Source organism: Myotis lucifugus, unplaced genomic scaffold, assembly GCF_000147115.1.
Source record: "Myotis lucifugus unplaced genomic scaffold, Myoluc2.0 scaffold_167, whole genome shotgun sequence".
NCBI lineage: Eukaryota > Metazoa > Chordata > Mammalia > Chiroptera > Vespertilionidae > Myotis > Myotis lucifugus.
The window spans coordinates 913,010-934,774 of record NW_005871215.1 but is presented as its reverse complement, the minus strand read 5'-3'; the positions used below and the strand labels follow the sequence as shown (position 1 = coordinate 934,774).

Genomic DNA, 21,765 nt, shown 5'->3' with positions numbered 1-21,765 from the left:
TATTTTACTTAGTCTAAATACCCTCTGTGTACATACATGTTGTCACAAATGGCAAGATTTTATTCTTGTTTATGGCTAAGTAAAATTCCATTGAATATATACCACATCTTCTTTACCCATTTGGACACTTAGGTTGCTTTTAGACTTTGTTGCAAATAATGCTGCAATGATTATAGGGGTCCATATATTCTTTCAAAATAGTGTTTTGGATTTCTTCAAATAAAAACTCAAAAGTGGAATTGCTGGGTTATTTGGTAGTTCTATTGCTTGCCTCCATTTTGTTTAGTTCTTTTTCTGGAGTTTTGTCTTGTTTAATTTGAGATATGTTTTTTTCTTCTCTTTTTTGACTACCTCCTGTGCTTGTTTCTATGTATTAGGTAGATCTGCTATGTCTCCCAATCTTGGGAGGGTCACCTTATATAGTAGGTGTCTTAATGGGTTCAGTGGCACAGTCTCCCCGGTCACCTGAGATGGGTGTGCCAGGACTGTCCTTTGTATGGGTTGTGTGTGCCCTCCTGTTGTAGTTGAGCCTTGATTTCTGTTGGCACATCAGTGGGTGAGATTGACCCCCAAGCTGACTGGGTGTGAGGGCTGACCATGGCTACAACAGACAACCTGTTGGTGTGTGAATGACCTCATAGAATGGGGTTCTTCTGGGGCTGTGGTGTCTGCTGAATTTGCCCTTTCGGTGTGTCATTTGTGGAACTAATTGGGTGGTGCTCTGGTGTGGTCTGAAGCTGGCCACTGGGTGTGTTGTTTCTGGGGCCTCTTGAGAAGAGCTCCAGTGTTAGCCAAAGTGAGCTGCCGCCTGCCTGGCCTGGGGCCACCTGGTAGGAGCTACAAAATGATCAGTGGTTGATAGCTCCCTCTGTTGGGTTGGAGGCATCTGGGACCAGTTATGCTATGGACCAAGTGTGACTGCCACTCATGCCAAGCTTGGGGCTGATGGAGATTCACATGTAGTGCACACCTGTGTCTGCCTGCTGTGTGGGGAGAGGGCTCAATAAAGGAATAATGGCATCTGTCAGTACTTCTGTCCATGAGAGAGCTGCCCTTCCTTCCCTCTCTCTGAAGCCAGTCAATTCAGTTTCTCCCCATATATCACTGGTGCTTTCCAAGCTGCTGTCCCTTTGCTGGAGCTTAGGGCAAGTGTGAGCGATTGAGTTTTCGCTTGGGTTCTTTAAAAGGATATCTGGTCTACAGCAGCCTTCTGTCTCACCTGGATGGACTTCCTGCTGATGTTCACAGACAGATATTGTGGGGACTCCTATTCCCAGCACTGGTTCTTCGGGCTGGGGAGTGAGGTGTGAGCCGGGACCCTTCACTCCCCAGTGAGGACCTTCACAGCTGAGAAGGTCTTACCCACCATATGTGGGTGTGGGGCCAGCCCATTTTGCATTTGCGCCCCTCCTACCCTCTATATATCCTTCTTCTTTATATCCTTAGTTATAGGAGTTCTGTTCAGCTAGTCTTCAGGTGGTTCTCAAGGGTGGCTGTTCTATAATTTAGTTGTAGTTTTGATGTGGTCGTGGGAGGAAGCAAGCGCAGACTCTTCCTTGGGTAGGTTTTATTTTTATTATTCTAAGTTTACATATGAAGAAACTGAAGCACAGAGAATTGAAAGAAACTTGTTTAAGGTAATAAGTTAGTAAGTGGCTGAGATAAGATTCAAACCAAGTAATCCTCTACATTTCTTGTTCATCCATCATCATTACTGGTGGAATCTTTATGGTACAGGGTTGGACATCAGGAACTCACTGTCTTAAGAGGACATAAACATGGTAGGCGGGATGTGAGATGGTGGGAATAGAGACTATAATCCTGTTGGATGCACATGAATGCAGATGACCTTCTTGGCTAAGGCCATACATTGTCCCTGCCACTGGAGGTCAGGGTGAGTTGCTATCTTCTGCTTCTGAGCTGTGGCTCTGGGCTCAAACATTCTTTCAGTTTGATTCCCCACAGATATCACTTTTAGAAAATGCCACTTAACCACCAAAATCTTGATGCCAGAATATTGCTTTTGAAAGCCTTTTCTGGCCATCATGAGTAGTATTTTGTGTTTTACTGATATAAGTATGATCTCTAACAGGAGCAGTCTGCATTAGCTTGCTAATGATGAGAAAGAAACCTGAGTGACCCTACCACAGGCCTTGCAAGTGCCTTTAAGGCCAATGTGATTCCTAAGGTTCAAGCTTTTTTCACTCTCCCCAGAAAACTATACATTATAAAGGTTACTTTATGGACCATCAGAAAAATACCCCCTTCCCTCAGGCATCATCCATATCCTTTGATGGAGCCAAGGACATTACACAGAAACATTCCATGTTTTATTTACACAGAAACACTCCATGTTTTACTTACAGAACTCTGGAATCGATTATGGAGACATTTCTTCCAGAATGGCACTCCGGGAAAACCTGAAATGTAAAACTTTTGACTGGTATCTGAAAAATGTTTATCCAGCCCTGAAGCCAATCCACAACATTGTAGGCTATGGAAGAGTACGTATTATGAAATTGCATTTCAGATTTTAAATATTTGACTGTGACAGACAATGAAACCTGAATCACATGACTACCCAGAAAAGGGTTTCCCAAACGCATCCTGTCCAAGATTCTCTTCCTGTCGCCCAACTCCTTCCTCAGCGGTTTGCCCTTGGGCCCTCTCAGTTCCTGTTATCTCTTACTCCCCAGTTCCCATCTCCTTTCCTTCTCTCTGCCTCTACTTCCTTACTTGGCAGCCCTTGCTCTGCCTCTCCCATTTCTCAGCCAATCAGGGTGTTTGGCCTCACCCACCTGAAGGTGGCTGTAGGTGTCCCTTCTTTATATACGTTGTGATGGTCCCAGTGGGCGGGCATTCCCAGGAAGTGGGGATCAGAGCAGGGCCTCACTTCAGCATTTGCCTTAGAAATTTGCTTAGAAAATTGCTGTCAGGATAGCAAACTGCTGGTCCCTTTGGCTGGTAATTCCTGGCCCCTTGGAGCACTGGAGAAAATGCAGGGTCTGGGAGGCTTGGTACTCTCTTTCTCCGACTCTTTCCAATCATGTTGTCATGTGTTTTGCTCCTTCAGATAAAAAACTCGCTGAGTGAAAATGACTGCCTGGATCGGGGCCCTTTTAAGGGCAAGACCCCCATCATGTATTTTTGTAATGAATACAGTCCACAGGTATCTTCCACAACCTTCTTTGCCGGGACAGGATGAGTCTGTTGAGGCTCAGCCCTAGCAACCTTTGCCAGATTTGGACTCAGTGCCAGATGTCAGGGAGGCAGGAGCTGGGAATCCTGGGTAATGAGTCATGGTGAAACCCCAACCTGTACGTTTAACTAAGCACTTCCAAGTTCATTCAAAACGTTATGGCAGGACAGTTCTATTTCAGATATGGGTAGGGAAGATGAAAAGGCTCTGATCTGTTGCATTCATTCTCCATGGTAATATTTTCATTGACAAAATCTTCAGTTCCTTTCCCCCCTCTTCCCACGGCCTCCCTCCACCCCCACCCCCCACTGCTCCTTGTGTGGGAAGGTGGGGAGCTGTGGCTTCTTCCATAGAGAAGGAAACAGGGGCTAGAGAAGAGAGTCCCTGGCAGAATGGGAGTCCTTCCAGGGGATAAGAGAGATCTGGCACCAAGTGGGAGGTGTAGCAGGGGACTTCTTTTTCCCTGAGACTACTCATATCTGTCATGTTACTTCGAATGTTGCCCTCACAGGAACCTCTTGAGGGGTGCAGGATAGATAGCATTTCCACTTGACGAATGAAAAAAAAAAAAAAGCTGTGACACAAAACAACTTGCTTGTTCGAACTCACTGAGCAAGGGAGGGTCAGATTGAAAATTTGAAAGGTTTCCTAACAACAAGCTCATAGTGAAGGCTTCCGATGACACGTAATGAAGTTCAGTTGAGTTTTTTCCCCCCCAAAGATAAGCTCCCTCATCCACACAAGCCATGATTCTGTTGGGCTCCCTGTATGGAAGGAGGCAGGCTAGTGTTCCCTCCTCATGCCTGGTCTTCTCCCTAGAATCAACTGGGGGTGGTGGGAGAAAGAAACAGAGGGTACTACTTGTTACTCAGGAAAATTCAGTGCTCCCCCTGGTGACTGAGTGTCCACGGGACCCATAAGCAGTCCACTATCCAGGTCGAGGGCCTCTCCACAGACTGTCTACAGCAGATCGCTTTGCTGTCTTTTAGAAAGTCTACTACCATCTAACTGGGGAGTTGTACGTGGGATCGCTGATTGCAGAGGCAAATGCTGAGGACTGCTGCCTGACAGACCCTGGCAGTGGGGAGAATCCTACTTTGGAGCCATGTTCCAAGGCAGCCCAAAATGGACTGCACATATATTGGGATTTTAAGCCGGTGAGTCATGTACTTTTTAAAGGATAGATATATTCAAATATAATCTGAGAGATTCATATTTGATTTCATAGTGTTTTAGAAAGACTCAGTTTGTGACCATGTGTAGGGAAAACATCGGAAACAGGGAACTGGGTATGAAACACCGAGTCTGTTGACTAAGGTGGGTGTTGAAGGGAAAAACATCTGGAAACTGTTATAGTTTAACAGTTAAGCATTTGGGTTCAAATCATAGTTCAGTTACATTTAGCAATTTTGTTGCCCTCTCTGAGTCTCAGTTTCCTCATCCATAAAATGGAAGTAGTATCGACTTTATGGGTTGGGAGGATTAAATGAGATAACATGTGTAAAGCATTTTAGCATAGTGCCTGGCACATAGAAAGTATTCAATAAATACTAGAGGCCTGGTGCACGAAATTTGTGCACTGGGGTGGGGGGGCATCCCTCAGCCCGGCCTGCACCCTCTCACAATCCGGGACCCCTCAGCGGATGTCAGGGATCCCTGCGGGATCAGGCCTAAACTGGCAGTCGGATATCCCTCTCGCAATCCGGGACCGCTGGCTCCTAACCGCTCGCCTGCCTGCCTGATCACCCCTAAACCGCCTCTGCCTCGGCTCCGCCACTGCGGCTTCATCCGGAAGGTCGTTCGGCTGTCTGGTCTAATTAGCATATTATGTTTTTATTATTATAGACTAGAGGCCCAGTGCACAAAATTCGTGCATGGGGGAGGGGGGGGGAGTGTCCCTCAGCCAAGCCTGAACCCTCTTCAATCTGGGACATCCCTCTCACAATCTGGGACTGCTGGCTCCTAACCGCTCGCCTGCCTGCCAGCCTGATCACTCCCTAACTACTCCCCTGCCAGCCTGATGAATGCCTAACTGCTCCCCTGCTGGCCCGGTCGCCCCCAACTGCCCTCTCCTGCTGGCCATCTAGTGACCACATGGGGGCAGCCATCTTTGACCACATGGGGGCAGCCATCTTGTGCGAGAGCGTGATGGCCAATTTGAATATTACCTCTTTATTATATAGGATTAGCCATTGTGATCAGTTTTATTGTTAATGCTAAGCAGAGAGTCTGGAGCACTGGGCTGAAATTTGACAGGGACTATATAAAAGTCCTGACTTTAACTTCAACATCAATTGAGCAAGAACAAGGTGGAGGGAATCTGTCAGAATTTACATGACAGTGGCATGAGGGACCTGGTTGACAGAGTCAGTGTGAATTTATCATGTAATAGGGCAGCATTAAGCCACACTGGCAGGACTGTGATGTCTTGATGGAGGGAGGCAATGCTTTGTCTATGGATATAGCTCTGAGTATGTTGGTACTTTATGAGGGTCAGGAGCCTCATATAAAAGGACATGGACAATCTAACTCAGAAATTCCTAACTTAAAGCAAATAATCTCTTTGGGAATCTGCTGCAGAATAGGAATGGACTAACTCCAGGAAAACATACTAATATATATGCACATAAGGGCACAATTTTGCTTACAATTTCAAAGGGGTTTTGGATCTTAGATGAAGTCTCTCTTAACAAGACAACAGGAGGGGATTAAGTCCTGTCTTTCTGCTCTAAGCTCCAACTGTATGGAAATATATATAATTCTATGAAAGGCCATGCTTCCACTTATCTGAGGCACTTTTGTGGGTGTTATTTTCTCTCCTCCCACCTTTTTACCCGGCCAAATGTAAAGTGTTCCTCTGAATTCTCTATGTGCTATCAGGGCCCCTCTTCTACACCTTGTCTCATTGTCTGTTTTAATTGCCTGCTCACTTGCTTCTTTTAATCACTAGACTGTAGGCTGGAGGGCAGGACCTGGGTTTTGTGTGTTGTTTTCTCTAGCATCTAACAGAGTACCTGGGACATTGCAGGCATTCAAGAAATGGTTGCAGAAGAAATAAAAGATTGGCAGACCTGGAGGTAGAGGAGTGGCGAATCTAGAGAAAAGATGATGCTGTGTTCATGAGAAAGAGGAAGTAAACTTGTTCAGTGTCTACAGGAGGGCAGAGCTAAGACCAGTTGTTGGAGGTCAAGGACTTTGACTTAACATAATGGGCGGGGGAAGGAATTTCTAACGGTCTCATGGCTTAAACTGTCCTACAAAAGAATGGGCTGCCTGGAAAGGTGGTGAGCATTCTGTCAATAGTAGTCACCAAGCAAAGCATGTCTGAGCATCTGGCAGCTAGTGCAGTTAATGTGAGTTTTTGACATCCTTAATGATATCTTTTGTAGAAAATGCAATTCCAGGTTTATTTTCATTAAAAATTAATGATCCATTTATTAAAGTTATAAATTAAAAACCTCTAGTTTTTCTTTAAGCTTTTATGTTCCACTCACAAATCTTATTTTATCTATGAACCTATCAAGCTTAACAATCACTTTAAGAAATATATCTTTATTGTTGAAAGTATTACAGATGTCCCCTTTATTGTTTTTTTATCCCATTGACCCCCTCCACCTCACACCTACCCCTCCCCGGAACAATCACATTTGAAGTGTCTAATCTATATGACTTTTATTTGTTTTTCTTGTTTTATTATTTTAGCTAGAATTTCTAGTACTATGTTAAATAAGGGTGATTAGAGTGAATATCCTAGCCTTGTGTTCAAACATAGGGGAAAAGCACTGAGTATTTTACCATTAAGCATAACATTAGCTGTAGATGCTAATGTTATCTACAGTTGAAATAATTTCCCCGTGTTTCTAACTTTTTAAGCGTTTGTTTTATCATGATTGTAAATTAGATTTTGTCAAATACTTTTTCTGTATCAGTTGATATGATCAAGCTTTTTCTTCTTTAGCTTATTGATATAATGGATTACACTGATTAATTTTCAAAGTTGAACCAGGCTTGTGTACCAGGAATAAATCACACTTAGTCACAGTGTATACTTTTTTTCATACTTTGCTGGATTTGAATTGCTGGTATTTTGTTGAAGATTTTTGTGTCTAAGTTGGCTACAGATCATGTTTTGCAGCTTTTCTTTTTTTTAGTCTTTGGTTTTAGTACTGGCCTATGGAGTGAGTTAGGAAGTGTTTCCTCTTCCTGTTGATAAAATTTATCCTTTTGACAAAAATTATAGAAGAGACCAATTTCTGGAAGAGGCATTTTCTGGAAGAGATTCTCTGGAAGAGATTGTCTTAAATTGGTGTACAACATAGTACTAGAAATTCTAGCCAATATAATCCTTCTTTAAATGTTTAGTATACTTCTTTAGTGAGATCTTATGGGCATGGGAGAATTCTTTTTTTCAGGAGCTTTTAAATAATGAATTGAAAAATTTTTTAATGGTACAGAGCTATTTAGATGATTTATTTTGAGTTTTTATAATTATTTATGACTAGAGGCCCAATGCATGGAATTCGTGCAAGAGTAGGCCTTCCTTCCCCTGGCTGCCAGTACCGGCTTCCCTCTGGCACCCAGGACCTGGGCTTTCCTCGCAGCCCTGGCTTCGAAAGGACGTCCAGTCTAATTAGCATATTACACTTTTATTATTATAGATGATTGAATTTTGTTTGTTTATGGGTTTTGGAAAATTAGCCCTTTTCTTTAAATTTACAAGTTTAGAGTTATTTGTAGTGTTTACTTATTTATTTTTTATTATTGAGATATAATTGACATATTACATTATGTTAATTTCAGGTGTACAACACAATATATATAAATTATTACAAAATGTTTACACATACAATAAGTTTAGTTAGCATTCATCAGCAGTTGCAAAATATATTTTCTTATGAGAATTTTTAAGATCTACTTTCTTAGCAACTTTAAAGAGGATTTACAATTTAATAAATACCCTTACACATTATAGACTATATTTATAAATTTAATACATTAAATTTTCTTTCTTAAGACAGTCAGTTCCCTGACTTTAAATTGAATAATGTTTAAGATCATTTAAGTGTTTAAAAGTTTGCAATCCAGTAAAATTTCAACATATAATCATAAATATAATTATTCAATTACAACTTTTTAAATTGGTAGCATAATATTAACCTGTAACACAATGTTTCTTAAGTATAGCATGTACTTAAAAACAGTAATATATGCAGAATCTTCAACAAATACTATGTCTTTGGTTCCTTTAACATTTATACTTAAGTCCAAATCTCCTGGGAATCAAGATATTACATATGCTAAAGAAACAATTATGACATCCCAAACATTTGGGGGGTTGCCTTCTCAAGAGAATTTTGGAAGATTATTTTCTCAGGTGGCTGAAGTTGCTGATAGAATACAGGTTGTGGTGAGCGAGCCCTGGAGCTGCAGGGCAGCTGGGGGAGCCTGCCCACCACTCTGGTGTCCAGGATGGATCCCTTTTTATGTTACTATGCCAAGAACTCTGAAAGCCAAAGAGGGAGGCAACCATGTAGATGATGGTGTTTCCTGATTTCGAGTCAGTTTTAAGTCAATTCATTCTATCTGAGCCTTTCATAACTGTCTTATCCCAATTCTTTCAGATATGAACATAATACTTGATTGAATGTTGGGACCCTTTTGTGCTCTGTTTACTTTGTAGACACAACTTCTACCTTCATTCTACCAAAAAGTTACCAAAGATATATTCCAGAATTGAGGGGGATGGGTAAGACTAGACAATCCCTTTGTTTTCTTCCAAATTCATGATTAACATTTGGAGTCAACCGGTGAGGTTATGACCTTCAAAGACCACAGAGAATAGAGCCAGTGACTGTGAAGAGACCCAGTGTGAAGAGATGAGTTAGAATAGAGACACATCTGATTTAGAAAGAATGTGGGTGAAGGTCATTGTTAGGAAGTCTTCCAGTTGGAGTGACAAGAGAATCTCTGGGAGAGGTAGCGAGGAGACCACTTGTAGTCAGGGTTCAAGAAGAGACCTCTGGGGGGTGCTCTCCTAAGCTGCCTGTGGGAATAGTTCCAGAAAGCAACTTAGCTCTCTACAGGGAAAACACTAACACTGATCAGAACCCCAAAACTAATTATTCCCCTTTTAAAGGCACTAGATTTCTTTTAAGACAATATCTTAATATAAGGAATAATAAAGAATGTAGGTCAAGATTTGTATAGAAAATATCTTACTATTTATCATGGCAAAATATTAGGAACAATTGAATGTCTAACAGTATGGGAGATTTTTGTTCATTCCTTGAACTGAATATTATATAGCCATTCAAACTATCCGTAAGAAATATATTTTCAAAAAATTAGTGAAATTGGAAAAAGTACATGATGTAATGTTAGATTTAAAGAACAGGATATAAAAACTTTATATGCAATGCTGTCCCATTATGAGTGCTTCTAATTTTAAAAATATATTTTCCAAGTTTAAAAAAAGCACATATTCCTTTTGTAAAAAGGAAAAAGAAACAAAAACAAAAATCTCTTTAAAACTGGCAGGCAACACCCCCAAATAAAAACCAAAGCAAAAATGTATTAGATCCAGATGAATACAATGCAAAAGAAACCAGAGTTTGGAGAGGATGTAAGGAATACTGCCAAAACACATCTCATTTGTAAATGACTCGAAAATAGAAAAAAGATCATTGACTCTCTCAGAAAGATCACAATCTATACTAATAAAAGGGTAATATGTTAATTAGACCAGGAGACCTTCCAGATGTCCTCCAGACAAAGCCATGGTGGTGGGGCCGAGGCAGAGGGGGTTAGGGGCCGGTAGGGGGGGCAGTTGGGGACAATCAGTCTGGCAGGGGTGGGCAGTTAAGGGTGATCAGGCCAGAAGGGGGGGCAGTTGGGGGCAAGCAGGCTGGCAGGGGGGCAGTTGGAGACAAGCAGGCCAGCCGGGGGGGGGGAGGAGACAGGTGGGAGTGATCAGGCTATCAGCCAGAAGGGGGGGGCAGTTGGGGTTGATCAGGCCAGCAGGCAGAGTGGTTAGGGGCGATCAGGCAGGCAGGCAGGTGAGCAGTTAGGAGTCAATGGTCCCAGATTGTGAGCGGGATGTCCGACTGCCAGTTTAGGCCCTGTGGGATCGGGCCTAAACCGGCAGTTGAACATCCCCCAAGAGGTCCCAGATTGAAGAGGGTGCAGGCCGGGCTGAGGGACATCCCCCCCACCCCTGTGTATGAATTTCGTGCACTCGGCCACTAGTAAATTATAATAGCCAAGATTTATTGAGTATGTATTCTGTACCAGGCACTGGATTAAACATGATCTTTACATAAATTTTATAAGACAAGTATTATTGTTAGCTCTACGTTAGCTATGTTGCAACTAAAGCACAGAGAAGTCACATAATATTCCCAAGGTCACATAGCATAGTAAATGCTGTGGGTTCAAAGACAGAATCTTATCCACTATTTGTTATTGCCTCATTGCTTAGGAAGTTTGTTTCTGAAAGGGAGAAAAACACTGAATGTTGGTTTGAAAAGGTTGAGTTAAGGGTGTCCTCCCCCTTTTATATTGGGACATTTGGATTTATTTAAAGTCAGTAGAAAAGGAAGCTGCTAAGAGAGAGAAATAAAGGAAGGATGTTAGACAGGAAGAGTGTTTTTCTCTATATATGTCAAGTGCGGCTGGGCTCAGAGCACAGGGGCTGCTGGCAGTAGAGACAGAAGCAGGGCAGCTCCTCTGAGACCACCCATGTCATTTGGGCGAGGGGTCGACTGACTGGAAGCGGGGTCTTCTGACAAAGTGAAAACTAAAGTCATTGAGTGAAAGGGACAAAGCATGCTAAGGAGGCCTGGAGGAGTAACCCTAAGGAGTAAGCCAAGTGCTGAGGTCAGACTGCTGTAGGCACATTTGTGGGCTAGGTCCACTCCACTCCAATGGTGGCCCTGTGTTGTCTGAAAGTGGGGGCCAAGAGAAAGGAGCAGTGGGAGTGGGAAGAGTTCAAGAACCGGAGAGCCACCTTGAATGGTGATGCTGGATGGATGCATCGTGGGAGGTGGGGGTGGAGGGAGTCCAGTGTGGCCAGGGCAGGTGACATTTGGGAACAGGGTTGCTGGGGGCAGTTTGTGATTGGAAGAGAAGAGAGGTATGGAGCTGATGGCTAGGGAGGGAGCAGGAATGTGGCCTTGAGAATGTGGTCTCTGCCTCAAGATGCTCAATAAACATTAAACCTAACTGTAACCCTAATATTACTTCTCAACCCATTCTGTAGATGAGGAAATTGAAGACTAAGCAGGTTAGGAATTTGCCAAAGGCCTCTCTGTAGATGTTTGAGCAGGGATTTAACACAGATGTTTTAGCTCTAAAGCCTGCAACATTCCCGGTAGTAAACCCTCATGGAGGCCCCACATGGGAGAAGTAGGAACTGCCCCCAGAGTGATGGAGAAAATAGGCTGAGATTCCTGAATGTAGCTCTCACTCCAGTCCTATCACAGAGCCTCACTGAAGAAGGAGGAAGAATCCTAATGGGTGTTACAGGCTCAGAGCTGCAGGTGTGAAAAGGAAGGTCAGTCATGGCTCTCCAAGGGGCATCATGTCTTGTCAGTCACACTGACCGGATGCTCAATCTTGGGAGAGGCAGATGATAACATCAGAACCCAGCACTGCAGTGCTTACCCCAGACCTATGGTTAGGTTACCACGGGGCTTGGAGAGAAAGCACTGGGTGACCCGAAGCTACACTTTGCTTCCTTTGTCCTCTGGATGGCTTGCAGAGAACCGAGGGACCCTCCAGCTTTTTTTGTGAGCAAAGCAGAGAGTAGGCACAGGGAGGTGAGGCATGGCTAGGGCATTTCAATACCTTGATTGTCTCTCTTCCCATCCAGGGAAAAGCCCTCATAAACAGGGCCACCAAACGATGTCTGGAGATAAAGAAGGCTTCCAGTTACTATATGCCTGTGCTGCGGCCCTGCACCACACAAGTGTGGACAATCCAGCACACCATCGGAACCTGGGGGTCCAACTAGTATCCAGCGATCCTCAGAGAGCCTAGATTTGAGACACCAATTCTTGCCACTGAATGGCTTCTACTCCCAATTCTGTTCAGAGTGCCAGCGGGTGAGAGAAAGAAAATGTGTGTGTGTGTTTACTGTGACTTCCGCTTGTGACACAGGATGTGGTAGGGGAGGGCTGTGGATGTGTCCTGGAGTCCTGGCCGGGGAGAGTAAGGAAACTACAACGCCTCACCCCAGCTTCCCTTGGAATTATATATATCAAATGCCATTCTTGGAAACTCCTTGAAATAACCACCTTCATCTGGCTGGCATGTGGGGGAGAGAGCCAGGAGGGTGGAAGATTATCTTTGACTTCCACCAGCGCTGGCTGGTCTTCATTCCTGACGACTACGGTTGTCATCTGTCCCTCACCTTCTCATCTGCTCGGAGCTCCGCTGCCTTGGGGCTGCCACACTGCAGAGGCCCAGTCATCACGGTGTCAACGAGACACCTACTCAGGGGCCGCCCACTCTCTGAAGCCATGTCGCTGCTCTACTCTCTGTTCTGGTCTGTCCTGAAAGATACAACAAATAGACAAGGAATCTTAGAAATTCCTGCGTTTATCCACTCACAGCAGTTTTATTTGATTACCCAGTCTCTCCAGTACCAACTAGGTTCCAGAGGCTGAGCGCAGCTCATCAGCTCTGCACAGTGCAGAGAGAATGGTGGAGACATCCAAGTATCTGGATCTTTCTCCAAGTAGCTCACACTATTTAATAGATTTGATTACCCATTTCCTTCCACAATCCTGAAAATTAGAGAAAATGAGGTTTGAGACGGAGAGGCCTCACTTACTGGGACACAAAGGAAGGACTGTAGGACAAACTTGAAACCAGGACTCCTCACTGACATCACTGGGTGAGTCCTTTCCCCCAGCTGGTGAGGTGGGAAGACATGTCCAGGGCAGCCAGTTTGGGCTAGGTTAGAAGATGGGAGCAGGCTCCATGGGGGAGGGAAGGTAGAATGACCGTGTGTGTGTGTGTGTGTGTGTGTGTGTGTGTGTGTGTGTGTGTGTTGTGGGCTCAGCTTTCAAGTATGAACTTACAGAGTCCCTTCTTCAGGGGTCACTTTGCCCCCTTGTCTCACATCAGATCTATGTGGGAATCATTAATTTCCCTTTAGACAATGGGTAAGCAAGACACTGTTAATTGAGTGCAGAATTAAATCAGCTAGAATTTTAAAAAATAAGCTTTTAGAAGTGTACAAGTCATAATTGTACAGCTTGACAACATTTTCACAGTGAACACGGTGTCAAAAATGAAAACAATGCCACAGATAAGATTTTATCATGAAAAATTACAGAACAGGAAAAATGTTAAGCAAATGTATAACTTCTAGCTTCTCCCTAGCAAATTGAAAAAAAAATGCAATTCCTAGCAAAGTTTTTCAAAAAGCATGTATCCAATAGAAAAATATACAAAAGACACAGTATCTTAAACATATGAAAAGATGTTTAACATCACTCATAGTTAGAGAAATGCAAATTAAAACTGTACTGAGATAATTTTTCACTTAAATTGGTGAAAATTAAAAAGTATGACAGCACATTCTGTTGGCAAGATTATGAGAAACAGGGAGCCTCACATTGTGATGTAGGGGTGATATAGGGGTACAAGCTGGTTCAATCCTTTTGGAGAGATATTTGGCAATATCTAAAAAGATTATATGTACATTTTAAATTTGTGCCAATAATTCTACTTCAAGGAATTTACACCTCCAAAAAGAAGAAAATAGTTATGTACAAAGTAATTATTTGAGTGTTGATAAGTGTTAGAAACAAAGTGTATGCTCCAACATCAGAGAGTGGTTGAATACATCACCACAGTGGAATACTATGCAGCTATAAAAAGTAGGCACATTTCTTCAAACTAATATGGAGCAATTTCCAGTGTGAAAAAGGAAAATGGCATCTATACTATGTATCTTTTAGGTAAGAAATAAGGAAAAATATACATGTACCAGTTTATTTATGCAAAATGAAACATAAAGATAAATCAGAAATGACATTGCTCACTGATGGGTGGTGGTTGGAAATAGTGTGGAAGGAACTGGGGAGGGGGATAGGGTAGAATGGCTGTGGGAGGAGTGATACTTCTCAAAATATACATTTTTTTTATAGAGCAGGCTTTTAAAACCATGTTATATTTTGTATGCTCAAACATAAATACATAAAACCAGTAGGGAAAGAGGGGAACACAATGGGATGCAAACAAACACAAGTGAACCTAACTATATTCCTCTAGTTTAAGTGAATACACACTCACTCTAACCATATTCAGCATTCAGCCTCCAATTCTCGATTCTGAAATATTTTCCAGTAAGAGGAATTAGGGCTCCTTGGAGATATCACTGATTTTAGGCTTGGGGGGCTGGAATGTTTTGATGGGGACATGTCACAATTTACAGCAGCTAGGCTCAAGGGGTTCCCACTGGCCAGATCTTCGATAATTAAAAGAATTAAAATAAATTATTTTTATTCAATATACTAGAGGCCTGGTGCATGGATTCGTGCACCGTTGGGGTCCCTTGGCCTGGCTTGCGCCCTCTCGCAATTCGGTACCCCTCAGGTGATGTCAGAGGCCTAGTGCATGGATTTAGCCCAATTCCCACAGGCCAGGCTGAGGGACCCCACTGGTGCACGAATCTGTGCACTGGATCTCTAGTATGCATATGAGATCTTTGGTTAATCTCTTCCCACCCTTCCCCTTTCCCCCTTCCCTCTAAGATTCATCAGTCTGTTCCATGTTTCCATGACTGTGCATTAAGCATCTGCCCCCTGGTGGTCAGTGCATGTCATAGCTACCTGGCAAACGGTCACTTAGGCTTTTATATATAGTGATTACAAACCATATAATAAAATAAGAATCCATGAGTTCATACAAATGAATGAATGGATGAATGAATGGATAAACAAGGAAAAAAGAAAGTTCTTCGTTATGGCAGAATGCCAACTAAAAATTGTAGGAAGAATTATGGATTTGGAAAATTATTTGACAACCCACATAACTAAAGTTATTTCAGGTGAGAAACACCAATGGATGTTAAAAGTAGTGGGTGTTGAGAAACAGGATACATACATAGCATCAGAGTAATTCCCCATAAGGCATTTATTAACTACAAAGAAAAAATAGTAATTTCAATGTGGAGAAACTGGGCAGACACCATCCTAACTAAGTGATCAATGTTCACATCACTAGTGACTGAAAATATGGATATCACGTGCCTCTCAATATGATTCACCCAGAAGAATACATCATTTCTATGGTATTCCTGACCAAAGTACAGAACTTGAATCTATAATCTTGAGGCAACATCAATTAAATCCAAATTGAGGGACATTCTTCAAAATAAATGGTCTATATGCTTCAAAAATTTCAAAGTCAAAATACAAAGAAAGATTGAGGAACTGCCCTGGAATAAAGGGGACTAGAGGGACATAACAACTAAATGTAATGTGTGATTCTGTAGCAGAACCTGGGACTGAGGGCAAATTATTTTTCCTTTGGTTGTAAAGGATAGCAGGGGATAACTGGTGGAATTTAAGTAAAACTTGGTGATTAGCTAATAGTCCTGTATCAATGTTATCTTCCTGATTTTGATCATTGTACCCCAGCTATATGAAAATGTCCTTGATTTTATGAAATACTCACTGGAAGATGGATTGGGGGGAATTATCTATGAGATTTTATATGTATGGATAGATAGATAGATAGATAGATAGATAGATAGATAGATAGCAGTGAATGGACAGGTGGGCGACAAACAAATAGTTGGAGCAGAAAATAATAAAACAAATATGGCAAAGTGAATCTGGATGAAAGGTAAGGGATATACAAATATTCTCTGTACTATGTTTGCAACTTTCCTGTAAGTCTGAAATTGTTTCAAAATAAAAAGATTTAAAAATGTCTGTCTAGAATCTAGACTCTAGATATACATTAAATATCTCTTCCTGCTGAACTGCTTCTATAAGCTGTGCTGCTTAGTCTAACTTTGGTGCTCCTTGTTGGCTGAGGGAATCTGTGATTCTCTCGCACCCACAGCTAGGACAACAGAAAGCAGCTCAGGTGCCCACTGTGCCAGATCTCGGCTTCCTGCAGCTGCTCTGAAGTTAAGGCAAGGAATGTGTCCATGTGCTTCTTTGCCCCTGAAACCACCTATATACTTGTCCAAAGTTCTGCATGAAATGCTGCTTTTCTGCTCACTGTCTGTGACCACCTTCGTTGACCAGAACACTGTGAAGGTCATCTCAGTGACTATCTTTAGTCCAGTCAGGAGACTGTTCCCTTGGTAACCAAGTTCATTTTTCACTGATTCTTCTCTCTCTCTGATTTTTGGGACTGTTGGAGCTCTACTATAAGTTAAAGTAACCTTATAGACGCAGAAATATGACAGGTTGACACACAAGGCATCTTACAACCCCAACAGAGAAGTAACTGTGTTTGCCCCATGAGTAGAATCCCTGGAATCGTGGTCCTGCCAGTGCCCTTCCTCTGCTCAGATAGGGATAGTCCCTGGGGTGTCTCACAGGTCCCTTTCTCTCCCCATCCCACATTGCCTCTGGGTCTGTTGGTGGGTCCCTGGTTGACCCCTGATGGCCATGTGGTGAAGCCACGCCGACAAGCATCCGGAAGGAACCACACCTCACTGTTACCCTATGCTCCTCTCCGCCCTGTAGTGGCAGGTTTGCTTCCTCTTTTCATGCCCTCTGTCCAAAACTAAAGGCACAAAGCAGCTGTGCTTGGTCCCCTCAGGTCCCCACAGAAGCCCAGGGGTACAGCTGGGATTTGCCCCTCTCCTTATCGCAGCTGATTCTTCTCGAGATGTGTGTAGAAGCACTGGGAAGGCCACGGCATGTTACTAAAAGGCGAGTCCCACTGCCAGTCTGGGCAGCATTTTCTTCCAAAGCAGAAGGCTGTGAGTCCTGTCTCTCAGGGACTCTTGTAACCCAATCAATGAGTTCTCTGCTCTAACTGGCCACCGGGGCCATTGTCTTCTGACACAGCCTGGCCAGGAGCCCTTCCATCTGCAGAAGAGAGTTCACACCTTCGGCTATCTTCATATGAGTGTATCTAATTTCCTTAATAAACTCCAGTTTCAAGTATTCTGCCATTTGGAAGGTTTTACACACTCGAAAAATGTTGCCAATGATGTCTTCTGGTGAATAGCCAAGACGCCACAGGTGAGCGAGAATCTTGTAGGCTTCGTCAGTATTGGCATTCACACAGTGCTGGATCATCTCCTTCACCTTGAACACATTCTCACTGTTAATGAAGCCAAATCCTGAGAAAGTAGACTGCAAGTTGTTCAACACCTGCCGCATGTCTCCCTGGGCAGTGAAGATAATGGCTTCAAGACCAGTGTACTGCACATTCTCCTTCTCAATCACGTTCATTAACCTGGTAAGGACCTGGCCATCAGTCAGCTTTGTGTAGCGGAGGACAGCGCCCCTGGACTGAATGGGCTCTATGATTTTATCTGAAGCATTATAAGCAAGAGCAAAGCGAGTTGTTTTGGAGTAGATTTCCATGGTTTTCCTCAAGGCTTGCTGGGCTCCATCAGTCATGCTGTCTGCTTCATCTAGGATGATGATCTTATGTTGTCCTTTGGGAAGGGTGACTTTCTGTTGGGCAAACATTTTGATTTGTTTCTCACAACATCAATGCTCCTGTCATTTGAGGCATTGAGTTCCAAAACAGCATCCTTGAGAGCTGGGCCCAGAAGGGCTCGTGCCAAACACAGGATGCTTGTAGTTTTGCCAGTTTCTGGGGGGCCAGCAATGATAATATTGGGCATATTCCCTTCTCGTGCAAAGACTTGCCAGTTTCTGCAGACTTGGCAAGGCACAAAACAGGGTTGGCTAGATGGAAACCACGGGCCTATCTTGTGACCCTATTATGCTATCTGCAGTGGACAGGCTAGTGGCCTAGTCAGACCAATACTTCTCTCACAGCAGCTAATAGTGGCTGGCACTGCTGGGGGCCTTGCTGGGGATAGGGGCAGGGTCCTGGACCCCGTGCTTGGCCACCCCACTGTAGGTCTCCTCCACCTCCATTCTCCTGCTGCCTCTTACCACAGGCCAAGCTGAGGGACCCCACTGGTGCACGAATCTGTGCACTGGATCTCTAGTATGCATATGAGATCTTTGATTAATCTCTTCTCACCCTTCCCCTTTCCCCCTTCCCTCTAAGATTCATCAGCCTGTTCTATGTTTCCATGCCTGTGCATTGAACATCTGCCCCCTGGTGGTCAGTGTGTGTCATAGCTACCAGTCAAATGGTCGCTTAGGCTTTTATATATATAGATTACAAGCCATACAATAAAATAAGAATCCAAGAGTTCATACAAATGAATGCATGGATAAATGAATGGATAAACAAGGAAAAAAGGAAGTTCTTCTTTATGGCAGAATGCCAACTAAAAATTGTAGGAAAAATTATGGATTTGGAAAATTATTTGACAACCCACATAACTGAAGTTATTTCAGGCGAGAAACACCAATGGATGTTAAAAGTAGTGGGTGTTGAGAAATAGGATACATACACAGTATCAGAGTAATTCCCCATAAGGCATTTATTAACTACAAAGACAAAATAGTAGTTTCAAGGACTAAACTTGTCTAAGTATTACAAGTCTACTGTCCTTGGAATGATAAAACCCAAATTTCTCAATAATATCAGAAAGCTGTTTGACTAACAAGAACATCTAGGCAGATAGGTCACAACAAGATAAGAAATAGATTCAGTTTTAACTTCCTTCTCTCTCTAGCAAGGCATACGGCTAGGTCAGGACTTGCCTTTTCCAAGCACTTTGTGGATCTTCCATCCCTTAAAGGTGCTTCATTGACTACTAAGTAAGCCTGGTGGCGTCTGTTTACAATACATTTTCTAGCCAAGGCTAAGTTGAAGATGGACTTCTGCTCTCTGTTTTCCCAGGCCTCTCGTCCTGGGACTGGCTCCTGCCTTGGTCCCAGCTTTCATCAAACTCCCTGCTTTCCCTTCCAGAGAGCCTGCTGATGGTTCTTCCCCACTGGACCTGTAGCCCGTTGAGCATTTCCATCTGAGGGTTCCTTCCCAGCATTGCTCAGGAAATTTCTGTTTTTCGAAATTCAAATTCTAAGAAAAATTTGTTGAAAAATGAGAAAAACAGAAAAGAGCTCTATAAGTCTCCTGCAAGAATTAAAGCTTTGCAAATAACACTGAGATATTACTGGTTTGAAGGAATCCATTGAATTCCAATGGAACGTGAGAACAGGAAACACTGACAGACAGAGTCCAAGGGAAGGGTGATAGTTTTGAAAATCAGGACAGGCACAGGCAGACAAGAGCAGTCAAGATCTAATCAGTTGACCTTGCATATAGAAATTACCATTATAAGTGTGTTTCTGGCCTACCTGCCTCTCATGGTGAGTAATTGTTGTAAATAAAAGATACATATTAATGCATATTTTATGCATAGTGTACTTAACACAAATTGTATAAATGGTGTTCTTTAAAAAAACACAAGTTTTGGAAGCAAATATGTCCTAAAATTGGCAATTTCAACATATTCTCACTAGTGCTGTTAACCTAGTTAACCTCTTTCCAGATATCTGAATGCTACAGTGTTTGAATATTACATTTGTAATGTTTGCTGGTGTTTTCTAGTGTTTGAATATTTTTGTATTCAAACTATGGTTTTTGTAAATATTAATAAACTTTATATTTATTTATTAAACAAAATTTTAGATATCCATAATAATGAGTAAAGAGTATAATCAATTTTAGAAATACTTAAAAGAATAGCTTAAGATTTGGAGAATTCCTGAAAATTCCTGAACGTTCTCATTTTTTGTTCCTAATCCCAAAGATACTATCTGTTGGGAAACTGCTGGGAATACTACGTTAACATTGCTGAAACCTACTGGACAGTCTCCCTCAACTTACTGCTCTGGATTCTCCATTAAATAATCAATCAAGCAAGTTTCCTTTCAGATTTTCTTTATAAAAATGTTGTCCTTTTCTATTTTTTAAAAAAATGCCTTGTGTGTGTTTTTTTAAAAACAACTTTATTGAGGTCTGGTTGACATATAAAAAGCTGTACATATTTAATGTATACAACTCGATGAGTTTGGGGGTCAGAATACACCCATGAAACCACTCCTACCATCAAGGCCATAGACATGTTCACCAACTTCCAAGGTTTCTTCTTGCCATTATTATTATTATTGTTGTTGTTGTTGTTGTTGTTAGTGTGTGGGTGTGATAAGCACACTTATCATAAGATTTACTCTCTTTCTGGAAGGATTACAATACCAGATATCAAGCTATACTACAAAGCCACTGTTCTCAAAACTGCCTGGTACTGGCACAAGAACAGACATATAGATCAATGGAACAGAACAGAGAACCCAGAAATTGACCCAAGTTATTATGTTCAATTAATATTTGACACAGGAGGCAAGCGCATACAATGGAGTCAAGACAGTCTCTTCAATAAATGGTGTTGTGAAAATTGGGCAGATACATGCAGAAAAAAGAAACTAGATCACCAACCTACACCATACACAAAAATAAACTCAAAATGGATAAAAGACTTAAACGTAAGTTGGGGAAACCATAAAAATCTTAGAAGAATCCATAGGCAGCAAAATCTCAGACATATGTGATAGCAATATCTTTGCCGATACATCTCCTAGGACAGTGGAAACTAAGGAGAAAATAAACAAATGGGACTACATCAAAATAAAAAGCTTCTGCACAGCAAAAGAAACCATCAACAAAACAACAAGAGAGCCCACTGCATGGGAGAACATATTTGCCAATGTTATCTCTGATAAGGGTTTAATCTCCAAAATTTACAGGGAACTCATACAACTTAACAAAAGGAAGATAAACAATCTAATCAAAAAATGAGCAAAGGTCCTACCTAAATAGACACTTTTTGAAAGTGGACATACAGAAGGCCAAGAGACATATGAAAACATGCTCAAAGTCACTAATCATCCAAGAGATGCAAATCAAAACGACAATGAGTTACCATCTCACACCTGTCAGACTGGCTATCATCAACAAATCAACAAATGACAAGTGTTGGCGAGGATGTGGAGAAAAAGGAACCCTCATACACTGCTGGTGGGAGTGCAGACTGGTGCAGCCACTGTGGAGAACAGTATGGAGTTTCCTCAAAAAATTAAAAATGAAACTCCCGTTTGACCCAGTAATCCCACTTCTAGGAATATATCCCAAGAAATCGGAAACACCAATCGGAAGGATATATGCACCCCTATGTTCATGGCAGCACAATTTACAACAGCTAAGATTTGGAAACAGCTTAAGTGCCCATCAGCGGTTGAGTGGATTAAAAAACTTTGGTACATCTACACAATGGAATACTACACTGCTGTAAAAAAAGAAGGAACTCTTACCATTTGCAACAGCATGGATGGACCCGGATAGCATTATGCTAAGCGAAATAAGCCAGTCGGAGAAAGATAAATATCACATGATCTCACTCATTTGTGGAATATAATAAACAACATAAACTGATG

General features: G+C 42.3%; 1 protein-coding gene and 1 pseudogene across 2 annotated transcripts in view; one reads left to right on the top strand and one right to left on the bottom strand.

The window, feature by feature from the left end:
- The window catches only part of GALNT8 (polypeptide N-acetylgalactosaminyltransferase 8), a 63,705-nt gene extending 43,509 nt beyond the window's left edge, over positions 1–20,196 (top strand). The window contains exons 8-12 of one of the 2 annotated variants that reach the window (XR_002831032.1): positions 2,367–2,504; positions 3,074–3,169; positions 4,189–4,356; positions 12,069–12,300; positions 20,085–20,196. Coding sequence is in view for 1 of the 2 variants with exons in the window: in XM_006096092.3 (XP_006096154.1) it covers positions 2,367–2,504; positions 3,074–3,169; positions 4,189–4,356; positions 12,069–12,209 (543 nt within the window). In the remaining variant the exon portion in view is untranslated. Of the gene's footprint in view, positions 1–2,366; positions 2,505–3,073; positions 3,170–4,188; positions 4,357–12,068; positions 14,811–20,084 lie in introns of those variants that run through there. The other variant, XM_006096092.3, reaches the window with a different exon arrangement.
- LOC102430645 lies at positions 16,942–18,047 on the bottom strand (annotated as a pseudogene).
- Positions 20,197–21,765: the final 1,569 nt, after the last annotated feature.